The sequence below is a fragment of the Gallus gallus genome, chromosome Z (genome assembly GCF_016699485.2).
Source record: "Gallus gallus isolate bGalGal1 chromosome Z, bGalGal1.mat.broiler.GRCg7b, whole genome shotgun sequence".
Taxonomy (NCBI): domain Eukaryota; kingdom Metazoa; phylum Chordata; class Aves; order Galliformes; family Phasianidae; genus Gallus; species Gallus gallus.
Window position 1 is genome coordinate 23,035,429 of NC_052572.1, and position 12,175 is coordinate 23,047,603.

General features: G+C 42.0%; 2 protein-coding genes across 4 annotated transcripts in view; both read left to right on the forward strand.

The window, feature by feature from the left end:
- DMGDH (dimethylglycine dehydrogenase) overlaps positions 1 to 1,909 on the forward strand; it is a 45,736-nt gene extending 43,827 nt beyond the window's left edge. For all 3 annotated transcript variants that reach the window (XM_003642954.6, XM_046905580.1, XM_040656319.1), the window contains exons 15-16: positions 290 to 424; positions 1,150 to 1,909. In XM_003642954.6, the coding sequence (XP_003643002.2) occupies positions 290 to 424; positions 1,150 to 1,365 (351 nt within the window). In that variant the 3' untranslated portion in view covers positions 1,366 to 1,909. The remainder of the gene's footprint in view (positions 1 to 289; positions 425 to 1,149) is intronic.
- Positions 1,910 to 6,391: 4,482 nt separating this feature from the next.
- ARSB (arylsulfatase B) overlaps positions 6,392 to 12,175 on the forward strand; it is a 68,724-nt gene continuing 62,940 nt past the window's right edge. The window contains exons 1-2 of the mRNA XM_003642912.6: positions 6,392 to 6,706; positions 10,474 to 10,660. Coding sequence (XP_003642960.2) covers positions 6,458 to 6,706; positions 10,474 to 10,660 — 436 coding nt within the window. The 5' untranslated portion in view covers positions 6,392 to 6,457. The remainder of the gene's footprint in view (positions 6,707 to 10,473; positions 10,661 to 12,175) is intronic.

Sequence of the window (12,175 nt, forward strand, 5' to 3'; positions counted from 1 at the left end):
CTGTAACATCCATCTTGCTACATGCATTCCTATACATATGCTGGAACTACAGACACTGAAAGACTGGGGTCTAGTAAAATTAATATGCTGAATAAAATTATCAAGATGAAATGTACCAATATAAAAACATCAAGATATAGTGTCTGTCAAAAAACTGATTTAATCTGTATTTCATACAGAATACTTAAGTGCTAAGAAAATGAATAAGACAAATATAAATGTGTTTATCTCTGACCTCCTTGTAGAACCTGAGCAACCTGAATATCATCATTATCTTCTATTTTCTCAGCCAGCAGACTTTATAGGAAAGAAAATGCTGAAGCAGATTAAAGAAAAGGGACTCAAACGACGACTAGTATATCTCACCCTGGAAACAGATGATGTTGATCCAGAGGGAAATGAAAGTGTGTGGCATAATGGCAAGGTAATGACTATAGACCATGTTACAAGAAATTAAAGTTAATTCATGAACAGAATCTAACTTTATGTTTCAAGTGTGAATATAATATCTTTGTTCTACTGGCACAGAAGAATTTTAAGCTACAAAACCATTTTCTAATTTTCAGGTAGGAAACATCATTGTTTATGAATGGAATACTGTCACAGAAACAGGAATAGAAGAGACTGAAGTATAGTCATCCATTTATTGAATTATCCACTAAGTCATTCTGCAAGTTAATAATTGTTCTAAGATAATTTCTGGTATTTGCTTAAGAGAAAAACAAACAAACAAACAAACAAAAAAGCAGTAAAGCTTAGGCATTCACATTTCAGCTCAGATTATGTATTGAAACACTTACTAGCAATTAAACCATTGTGTATCTATTATATATATAAATTGTGTATATACATGTGTGTAGTGTTGATTCCTGGTAAAAATTGAAGTGAATGCAACAGGAATAAACTCTTTTTTTTCAGGGAGCAAAAACTTACCAGCTTAAGGTGATGCCATTCACAAAGAATGTTATGAACAGCACAATGCACTTGAAATTTACTTCACATATGAAGTATACAACCCAAGATTAGTATCTGAGGTGTATATCTTAAAACAAACAAATAAACGAACAGACAAAAACAACCAACAAATGAACTCAATGGATGTTGAATATATGCATTAAGGATTTGGTTTTTTGTGGGTTTTTTTTTCAGGTTATTGGCAACACCACATCTGGAAGTTTCAGCTATAGCGCTAAGCAGAGTCTGGCTTTTGCATATGTTCCCACAGAGCTCAGCAAAGTTGGACAGAAGTTGGAAGTTGAACTTTTAGGAAAAAATTATTCAGCAACTATTATACAAGAACCACTGGTGCTGACTGAGCCAACAAGAACACGCCTTCAGAGAAAGGGTCAAAGTCCCAAAATATAAACACAGATGGGAATACAGGAAATTGAGGGTTTTTTTTTTTTTAATATATGCATGCAATTAAGAGAATAAAACTACTCAGGTTCCTTAATTACTGAACATAAGAACCTCATTGCCATTCTTCACTGAGAAATTTGATGGCCTTGCCCCCTTGCTTCCTTGTATGCATTGTTCATTTTAGACATCTGAGCACAGCTGATGGACCAGTATGCGTTCAACTCTTGTCAGTAACAGCTGAGAGCAGAAAGTGGTTGGGAATTAGTAGATCCTTGATTCAGCTTGCTCAGATTCTGGCTGGCAGATCTGAATTCAGGTAGAGGAAAAGGCTGCTCTTAGTATTGACTAATAGCAAATTCTTCCTTCACCTGGAGACTCATAGTTCCTCCTTTGTCTGTCCTTGGGGTAAAGTAGCTTATCCTTACAACTGGTTATGACTTCACAAACTTATCAATAAAATAATATCACTGTTCTGCACAGAAGTGCTCTCTAAAGAATGGGAATCTATCCCATGAATCATTACAAAGTAATAAAGACAATATTAAAGGCACACTGAATTGCTAATTTTTTTTTCCCTCAATGTATCACCCTGACAGAAATGATCAAAGTCGTGTTCTTCTTAATGCAACAGTTACAGGAAATGTTCTTCATTATTTCATACAGATGAGCTGGTAGATAACATGTATGTGTTATTGCTCAGTCTCTGAAAGGAACTAAAAACACTGTCTCAAGGATTTACTGGTCTAGATGTGAAGAGTCAGGCATGCCACTGAAGATCTTCTGTTCCTCCTTTTCCTGTTAATTGTAGACTGAGCAGTAGTTAGAACCATATGTTGTTAGACAGGAGTATTAACAATGAGAAAGATTTAATGCACAGGAGATGAAGTTTTTACATTTGATAAGCCAAATAAGTAGGATTGGGATAATGTAAACAACAGGAACACACTGAATTACTAAAACACACTTCTAAATTCCATAATATGCTCATCAGTTCTTTTGAATTACAATGTCATATAATTTCCAACACTCACCTTTAGGCTACAGACAAATGTTTTTGAAGTTTATATGACTATAAATAATACTGAAAATGATTTTTTTCCAAGTACTGCATCTAAACCTTTATCAAAGAAGGAAATATATAAATAGAATATACCAGGAGAAACACAATTTGAGTAGTGAACATTTACGCTTGTTAAAAGATTTATCCCACACTGACATTACGTTGTGCTGTTCTGAATCTCTTTTACAAAGAAGATCAAAACAAAAGACAGAAAATATTTGGAAGTTTGCATGTAGTACCGTCTTGGGTGAAAAATCCATTCTGAAATAATCTTCTGTTTTGCTTTTGTAAGTGATTCTGCTTTGCTGAACCAACGAGAGGTGTTACTTTTTGTAAAGGTGACATCGTTTTTAATGAGGCATTTAGCCACAGAGTTTCCATGAAATTTTAAGAAACCTAAGATACAACACAATGCAATGATGTTTTATTTAGAATGTGGAGGAGGAGAGAGCAATTCTTAGGAATGTGGTTTTGAATTTTAATATGCAAACAGTGAATACGAAAATTCGCTAGACTTGATGTCTGGGATTGTACAATAACAGCAATTCTGAGGCAGGCTGTTGTGTTTATTCTCCTAAGTAGCTTCGTTATACAAAATGCTGTTTCACTTACGCCACCTACATCTCTAACTGGACATTAAAATCAGGTTTGTAACTCTTTCCAGTTCGGAAGAGAAACCATGCTGTTAGTTAACAGGTCAACCACATCAGTCTGACTGCGGAAGGTGCAGACTTTCCTTTCTGCAGATTTGTAATGAATCACAAATACAGTTCCTTCAGTTCCAAAGTGAACTTAGAGACTGTACTCGCGTGGACTTACAGCACATTTCCAGCTGTCACCTCCCAGCAACTAATTTCTCCTTGTATAGACCATACTGTAGAATGGCTTGTGTTGGAAGATTCAGGTCCAATTCCCTGCCATGGGAGGGGTTGCCATTAGATCAGGCTGCCCAGGGCCACATCCAACCTTGGCTTTAAACACCTCTATGGATCCATCCACAGCTTCTCCGGGCAGCTTGTGCCAGTCTGTGTCACCAAACTTCTTGTTTGGTACTTCTTTGTTTGGCACCACTTATAAGCTTCCTTTAACTACTGGAAGGCTGCAATGAAGTATCCCCCAAACTTTCTCCAAGCTGAACAAGCCCAGCTCCTGCAGCCTTCCTTCATAGGAGAGGTGCTCTAGCTCTTCAATCACCTCTGTGGTCCACCTCTGTGATCCTCTCCAACAGTGCCACATCTTTCTCGTGGGCTGCACTCGATAACCTCTAGAGGTCCCTTCCAACCCCTACAATTTTGTGACTGATTCTTATGCTGTGGGCCCGGGGCTGGATGCAGTAACGCAGGTGGTGTCTCACAAGGGCAGAGGAGACAGGGACAATCCCCTCTCTGTCTTTGCTGGTCACCCTGTTTTGATGCAACCCAGGACACTGTCAGCTTTCCTGGCTGCAAGGGCACATTGCAGGCTCATGTTAAGTTTTTTTTTTAATCAGTCAGGACCCACAAGTCCTTCTCGGCAGAGCTGTGCTCAGTGAGTTCTCTCAGCCTGTACACATCTTGCACTTTGTTTTGTTGAACTCCACTAGGTTCACGTGGTCTCAGTTCTCAAAATAGTAATAAGCTTAGCACTAAGAAAAACAGAAAAAAAACAAACAAACAGCAACATTCAGACTGTGACTGCACAGCACCTGCTGTGTGTGTTTTAGGTAGTCTAAAATACTTCAGCTCTAGCAGATCAGGCAATCGGTTTACATATCATTCTGGTTTAGCAGGATGAACAAAAAAATCTCTACAAGGGGAGATGAATTCAGCTTGAACACCATTTTATGTTTGAAAACATGAATAGGTGCTATGAATCTTAATGCAAACTTTGTATTCAGCACTTCTTTTTTTCACCAACACTGTGTAGATTTTCAGAGTTATTTTGAATGAGCAAGAACAATGTCTGTAAGAACGTGGTAACATCTGAATGGGATTTTAACTAGAAGGAAGACATATAAGTTAGCAAAACATACAATCTTTTGAGACAACTGTGACTGCTGATAGGATCTGGACTAAAAATAAGGCAAGTTAGAGCATTCCAGACTTAGAAACAGTATGAATCAAATCTGAACAAATGAAATATAACTCATGGTCACATATCAGCTTGTCAGGAATCCTGGAATTTACTTCAGGGAAAAGTTACTCTAGGAAAGTCTTACTGCTTCTTGTTCCAGTATCAGTGTCTTATTTTGACTCACGGCTGATAAGCTTCTTTCCAACAGCAACAAAAAATTTGGTTATCTTAACTGTGTAATTTCCTTAATTTTCACCCTAGTCCTAAAGCTGAGGTGGACAAAAGCATGCAGGAACAGCCCTCTTCCAGAACCTTCCACACATCAGAGTTCAGTCCCAGAAATTCACTCAGGGAAAAAATAAACATGGTATGATAAGCAGAATAAAATTATACAAAGACAGCAATAATAACTGTAAAGAAATAGAACTTGCAGATGTAGGTATAACAGAACCAATGACAACTTACCTTAATGGTATCCACTCATTCTTCACTGTCTTTTATGAGAGAAAAAAATATGAGAGAAAAAAATCATATTGTTCTTTTAATACATTTCTTCCCTCTCATATTCTGCTTTCTTTTCATTTCTTCATATCAGATTATTTTTGCTTGGGTTCCCTGGGCACTTTGCATTACCTGTCATATATATAACCTTACTAGTCCTGTCCTCATCTGCTTCTCTGCTTTCTTTCATCACGGATTTTCATTTCTTGTGCACTGAGTGCAGTTCCAGTCTCTCCTCCTATCATTTTCCTTGGAATGCCTCAGTGACACATTCCACTTCTTCCATCAGAAAATCTGGAGAAATAGCTGGAAGCTGGGAAAAGAGCATCATTTGTCTAGACGGGTATCAGAACTACTAATGGTCTGAAAAACACATTCTGGGAATCACTCAGATAATACTGTGCATGTTTAAGAGTTGAAAACTAAGGTTAAACGACCTTCTCACTGGAATAGAAATCAATTTATTATTGATCATTGTAGAAAAACACGTCATCGCCTGTCAGTGCTGTTGTTTTCAAGCCAATTCCCAAAGCAGGGAGTGCTTTGGGATCTCTATAATACCTGCTAACCTCATAGGTTTATCCACTAGTCTTCATTCTGAGGAGCAGCAACCGGCTTTCTACTGAGATTTATGAACCAAAAAGAAAGTAGGCAGGAGTTGGGTGCACTCAACATCAGCCTTTTTTTAACTGATGAATACTATTTCCAGCTGTTACCAAATGGCTACGTAAATTTGGGAATGTATGTATGCACCATTCTGGGTAAATGTGAAACACGTGGCTGTTTGCTTTTTAACTCGATAAATATTTTAGTGGTCTGTGGATGTACAAAATTCAGCTGACAGCTCCTTCCGTTCTTTCAGTCTGAGCTTTTACACCAAAATTTTTCACTAAGTTAGTGGTCATTTACAATACTGCCTTGGAAGATAAAATGGTTTGAAGAAACAGCTCTGCTGACACAGCTGTTAGTTCTGCTTCTGAGTTGCTTCACTTCCTTCCTACCCTGTAACTGCCACAAGGGAAATTTCAGACGCAGAGTCAGTACCAGGCCTCTCACACGCATGAGCCAAACCATGAGCAAAACCCGTGGTCGCCCATGGCTTTGCAGGGGAAGGGATGCGAGCCGCAGCAGACCAGGGCAGCAGGGAGGCCGCGCACTTCCTCCTACTGGCGTTTGCCATCGCACACACCCAGCCGCCTCCCGGCGGCACAGGCACCGTGACTGCCCAGGGCTGCCGCACGGCGTGGCAGGGCCCAACCTTTGTGACTCGCAGAGCACGCTGTGTGCGGAGAACAGGGGAAGCTGCCACGGCCTCACGTACACCGACAGAAGTAACCCAACGCACACGCCCACCGCCCGCAGCCCGCACAGCACTCCCCCCAGCGGGTGCTCCCGCCCCCCCGGCCGCGGCCCATCCCCGAGGCGGGTCCCGGGTACGAACGGGGCGGCTCGCCGACGGCGCAGTTCCTGGTTTGCCGGCCGGGGATGGAGCGGCTCCGCGCGCTGTGGTGCCTGCTGTGGTGCCTGCTGCGGCCGGCGGCGGCGCGGCCCCCCCCGCACCTGGTGCTGGTGCTGGCCGACGACCTGGGTTGGGGCGACGTGGGCTGGCATGGCTCGGCCATCCGGACGCCGCGGCTGGACGCGCTGGGGGCGGGCGGCGTGCGGCTGGAGCGCTACTACACGCAGCCGCTGTGCACGCCGTCCCGCAGCCAGCTCCTCAGCGGCCGCTACCAGGTAGGCAGCGGCGGGGCGGCTGGTGCTCTGCTGTTTGTAACGCGAGCAGCCTGCCGGCCTCGGAGCGGGGCTGCTTCACGCCGCCTGGTGAAAACAAACCCGTCCCTGTTTCACTTTCTAATTGTCAGGGTAAAATTAAACGGGGTTTGGTGCGAGGTGCTCCGCTTCGGAAAAGCCGAGGTGTATCTCTGCTTTATGTGTATTAAAAGGCAGTGGCAGCGTGTGGCCAAAAACGTCCCTGGCGCAGTCCTGTCTTGTTATGCACTTCAGAATTGGCTGGGCGCGTGGTTCGAGATCCAGCCGCATCGGCGTGATGTGCTTTGTGTGTGCGGTCTGTGCCCAGCTCTGGTCTCACCAGGTGAAGACAGGCAGGGAACTTCTAGAGAGCCCAGCGGAGCACCACAGTGATGGTGAAGGGCCTGGGGCATCTCCCGCGTGAAGGAAGGCTGAGAGATGCGGGACTGTTTTGCAGCAGGTGGGCTGAGAAGGGATCTTATCGATGCTTATAAATATCTAAAGGCTGACGGTCAAGAGGATGGGGTCAGGCTCTTTTCCATGACGCCCACAGACAGGACAAGGGGCACAAACTGGAACACAGGTAGTTCCATGTGAACGGGGGGAAAAATTCATTTACCGTGAGGGTGACAGAGCACTGAAACAGGTTGTCCAGAGAGGTTATGCAGCCTCCTTTGGAGATTATCACAGCGCACACCTGGATGCTTTCCTGTGCAACCTACCCTAGGGAACCTGCTTTAGCAGGGGGTCGAACTCAGTGATCTGCAGAGATCACTTCCACCCCCTGCAACACTGTGACAGTATGTGTAATTTATTTTTCTAACAGTGTTTAAATACATTCTTACACATCCTCCTTCATGTGATATTGTTGGCACATACATCTGTGTGCCCTTTGAGCCTTAACCTGACCTCACTTCTTTGTAGTATGCTCGTGATCTAATTTTATTTTTTTCTGTCACACAAGTGCAAGTGTTGGACTTCATACTCTGCTGTACTTCCCCCTCCTTTTCCTTTTATTTTTTTATTGCAACTTTGGCAAAGATAAAAAAAAAAAAAAGAAGAATTTAGCAAGGTCAGAATGGAGGAAATGACAGTGGGTTAAGTGTATTTCCAGAATGCCTTCTCCAAAGAAGTCCTGTGTGTGTATGTTAATCATAGTGATTTGCCAGAGAAACCGCTCAGAATGAAAATAAATGTCTCTTTGTCATTCTGGATGTTGTCTCTTGTTGTCTCAGAGCAATTGCACCAGGTGGGGCTCACCCTTTGCAAGCAACATTTGCTCTATTTCCAAACATCAAAAGTGAGTAATTAGGAACTGGAAGATGTTAATAAATGAATAAATAATTACAACTCTTTATATTTTTAAGGTAAATTTCTCATTTTCGTCATATTGACCATTTCTAGAACACATCTTATACTTAATATGCTTATTTAGATATGGATCGGTGTCAATGGGAAGTCACTGTTTCTGATCTTAAAAGTAGAAATTGGAAGTACTGGGAGTTCAGTCTTGATTTTGTGCTTTGACAGTGGCAGATTACTAGAAATATTTTGTAAATAAGATATCTAAACTTGTATGTGTGTGTGTTGCAAGCTGAAGAGGCTTATGGTTCATTATGTTTATCCCAACCCATCCAAATTAAGGCTCAGAACAGAGTGTTGATCAAGCAGGAGTGTGCCTTTATTTATTAAAAGACAGGCAAGCAAGAGAGGAAAAAGAGAAGAAAAGGAGAGAGAGAGAGGAAAAAAAAAAAAAAAGGAAGGAAAGAAAAGCAAGCCACCATTGCAGATCCTGGGATGTCCTGTGAGTCCACCCTCCTTCTTCTTCTTCTGGAGTGGTTGAGGATGTGGTGGGGTGTATGCCGCCGGCTGTGGGGTTGGCAATGCCTCTTGTGCCATATGATGGCCCCTTCCATTTGGGCCAGGGGCTGTTGCCAGGCAGAAGGTGTCTGGTATCATGTGCCATGCACATGCTGTACTGGCTGTGCTTCTCCCTTTGCATGATGGTCATGGAGGGTCATAGTTGGAGGGGGGAACCCAAGACCTCCTTAAGCAAGGTAGCTAACTCTTGATTTCTGCATTGTGCTTGCAAGCAACATGTGTTTGTTATGCAACTTTTCAGAAGAGCGTTACAGTGCAGGTTTCTGCTGTGAGGCCTTCACAAGGTTGTTACAGTTCTGTTTCACTAGTTACCAGTTTGCTGCAAGTCCTCTCTTAACCAATCACAAAGATAGTGTTACAATTGGGTATGGTATTGTAACTGAGCCTGAGCCAGAAAGAAACATGCACAGTGCGTTTTCTGTCCCAGGTTTATTTTTGTTTTGTTTTGTTCTTCTTTTTGGTGGGAGATCACAGAATAGCTTGATTTGGAAAGGACCTTAAAGCTTACTGAGTTCCAACCCACTCACTGTGGACAGAGATGAAACCCACTAGATCAGGCTGCTCTGTGCCCACCCAGACTGGCATTGAACAGCTCCAGGGATGGGGCAGCCACAGCTTCTTTGGGCAGTCTGTTCCATCAGCTCACCACCCTCTCAGTGAAAAATCTCTCCCTAACATCTAATATAATCTCTACTTTTTTAGTTTAAAGCCGCTTGTCCTGTCACTATTAGGCTGTGTAAAAAGTTGATCCAGCTCCTGTTTGTAAGCTCCCTTAGAGTACTGGAAGGCTGCAGTGAGGTCTCCTTTGAGCCTTCTTTTCTCCATGCTCAATAAACCCAAGTCCCTCAACCTTTCTGTATAGTAGAGGTGCTCCAGCCCTGTGATCATCTTTGTGGCCCTCTTCTACACCTGCTCCAACAGCTCTGCATCACTTCTCTACTAGGGGCTTGAGATGTGGACCCATCTATTTCAGATGGGGCCTGATGGGGGCTGAGTGAGACAGTCACCTTTTTCTCCCTACTGGCCACCCCTCTTTTAATGCAGCCCAGGGTATTGTTGGGCGTTTGGGCTGCAGATGCACTCTGCTGGGTCACGTCCAGCTTTTTGTCCATCAGAACCCCCAAGTCCTTCTCTGCAGGTCTGCTCCCAGTGAGTTTTTCTCCCAGTCTGTACACATACCTAGGATTGCCCTTGTACTTGTACTTGGCATTGTTGAAACTCATTAGGTTCTCATGGGTCCACTATTCAAGCCTGTCCAGGTCAATCTGGATGGCATCACTTCCTCATATCACCTGTAGCACTCAGTTTGATGTCATCAGCAAACTTGCTGAGGGTAAACTTGATCCCACTGTCTGTGTTGTCAAAGATAAGGGAATTAACAAAATTTGGCTTATGGTATGTAGTCATGGAAGAAGTTTCTTGCATTTAGCACAATGTACTAATCAGACTATCATTACTAGTCACACTTTTGTGAAGAGATGCACAATTCACCACTTGTTAAGTTTAAAAACATAGATAGAGTAGTTAGAAGTCTAACAGAAAGACTGTAGTGGCAGTTTGGTAGTTGTTAATAGGTAGGTTTTTCAATGGAAGCCCAAAAGGCTTTGTTGTTGTTGTTTTTTCTCATTTTTGTACTTGGTTTCCACCTGAAAAGATCCTCTCCTTAACACCAGCAGCGCTATTTCATTGTCTTCCTCCACATCCTCCATCTTTGGGTTCCTGAACTTCCTCAGTATTATGTCAGTGAAAACAGGCCTTAAAACTGATGCTAGCCTGCTGTATAGTATTTTTTATTTTTGGACCTGATCTGTAGCCTACATACATGTGTCATTGCATTGTAAGTAATCTTTCTTCTTTCTTTTCCTTGCTAGATCCACACGGGTTTACAACACCAAATAATTTGGCCGTGCCAGCCCAGCTGTCTACCACTTGATGAGAAACTCCTCCCAGAGCTGCTTAAAGATGCAGGATATGTTACTCACATGGTGGGGAAGTGGCATTTAGGGATGTATAGGAAAGAATGCCTCCCAACCCGCAGAGGATTTGATACTTACTTTGGTAATGGGTAGATTTAATCTGTGCGGTAAATGTGGCGTTAAAAATGATGCGAGAGTGCTTGGTTCTTCTAAGGACAGATTTACTATTAGTGCATTACTAAGTGAATGTTTGTGTATGCTTATTTGCAGTGTGTGACTGTTTAAAATGCATTGGTGTATTAAATGTATGTCCAAGCCTTACAATTTATTGAAGAAAAAGCCAAAAATTATTGAAGAAAATTATTGAGTCCCTCTAAAGAAAGTGTTTATCTTTAAAGAACTGCATCTAAGTGTGTCCCATGTTGGTAAGAAGATTTAAGGTGTAGTGACTGGTTTCATTTTCTAGAAGTATCTCTAAACTGAACATTTTGGGTTAGATCAAACAGTAGACATAGTTTGCTCTGAAAATAGTATTAATGTTACAGTAAGCTGGTACATTTAAAAGGGAGATAAGTAGGCATCACACCATACTGTCTTCATGCTTTGTGAATAGAATATCACTGATTTTCCAATTCCTCTGGAAGGAATGTAGTGCAAGAGCCTTTATGAAACAACATTGAAAATGTTACAGGAATTTAAAAGATGGGAAGTCAGTCACCTAGATTTAAAAAAACTGACAAACAAAAAGCCAGAATTGGATTGTCCAACTATGTTTATGTTACAAAGCAATTTGTAACTAGTATTACATATTCTTCCTCTCACAAAGTTTCCTTTCCAAGTATTAATTGGATGTTTCATAGCTTTGCACAAATATCCTTGGTGTTATTTGAATGGGGCTATCACTAACACACCCCGTGTCACCTGAAGCTGAATACAAAGTTGTTAATATCCACTTGGTTGGATCCAAAAAACTTTAGTTGAATGGAAAAATTCAAAACACATCATCTTGAAAATAACTTTGTCACTATTAATTGCCACTGCCTAGTTTTACAGCTGGGAAATTAAGATAGAGAAACTTCATTTATGCTTTCTGAAGCCCACGCTCTTGGGTAGCCTGGTTGTGCTATATTCCCTTGTAGATACTGATGACTCAAGTTGAAAATGGTGGGAAGAACAGTTCCTTTAGGTTGTTTGTCTCTTGGCTCTTAAGGGAGCTTGAGACTACGGCTTCACAGCTGAATGAAGCTAATAAATAGGAATCATAATGTGGTGGATCGTTGCTTGAATGTTTATGCCTCTTCCCACATTGGCTGTCTGCTCCAATCTCTTCTATGAGCTTGCGTTCTTTTTGACAGCACAGATGTAGATGGAGGCTTACACTCACTGTGAAATCTCACCCTAGGAATGAGCAGGATTTAATACTGGGCCAATGTTGCCTCTAAGTGTTCTCATCGGGTGCCCAGCATGACACTAAGGGACTTCTTTTTCAGAGCATGTGGTGGTTTGATACCCCGTTATGTTCATTTAATCCCACCAGGTTTTGATTGCAGTTAGAGTCTTTTCATTCTTTAGCAGCCTTGACAGTGTCTCCCGCAGTGGACGCTCAAAATAGAAAAATGAAATTTTTAGTTTGAATAAATTGAAGGAGGCACACAAA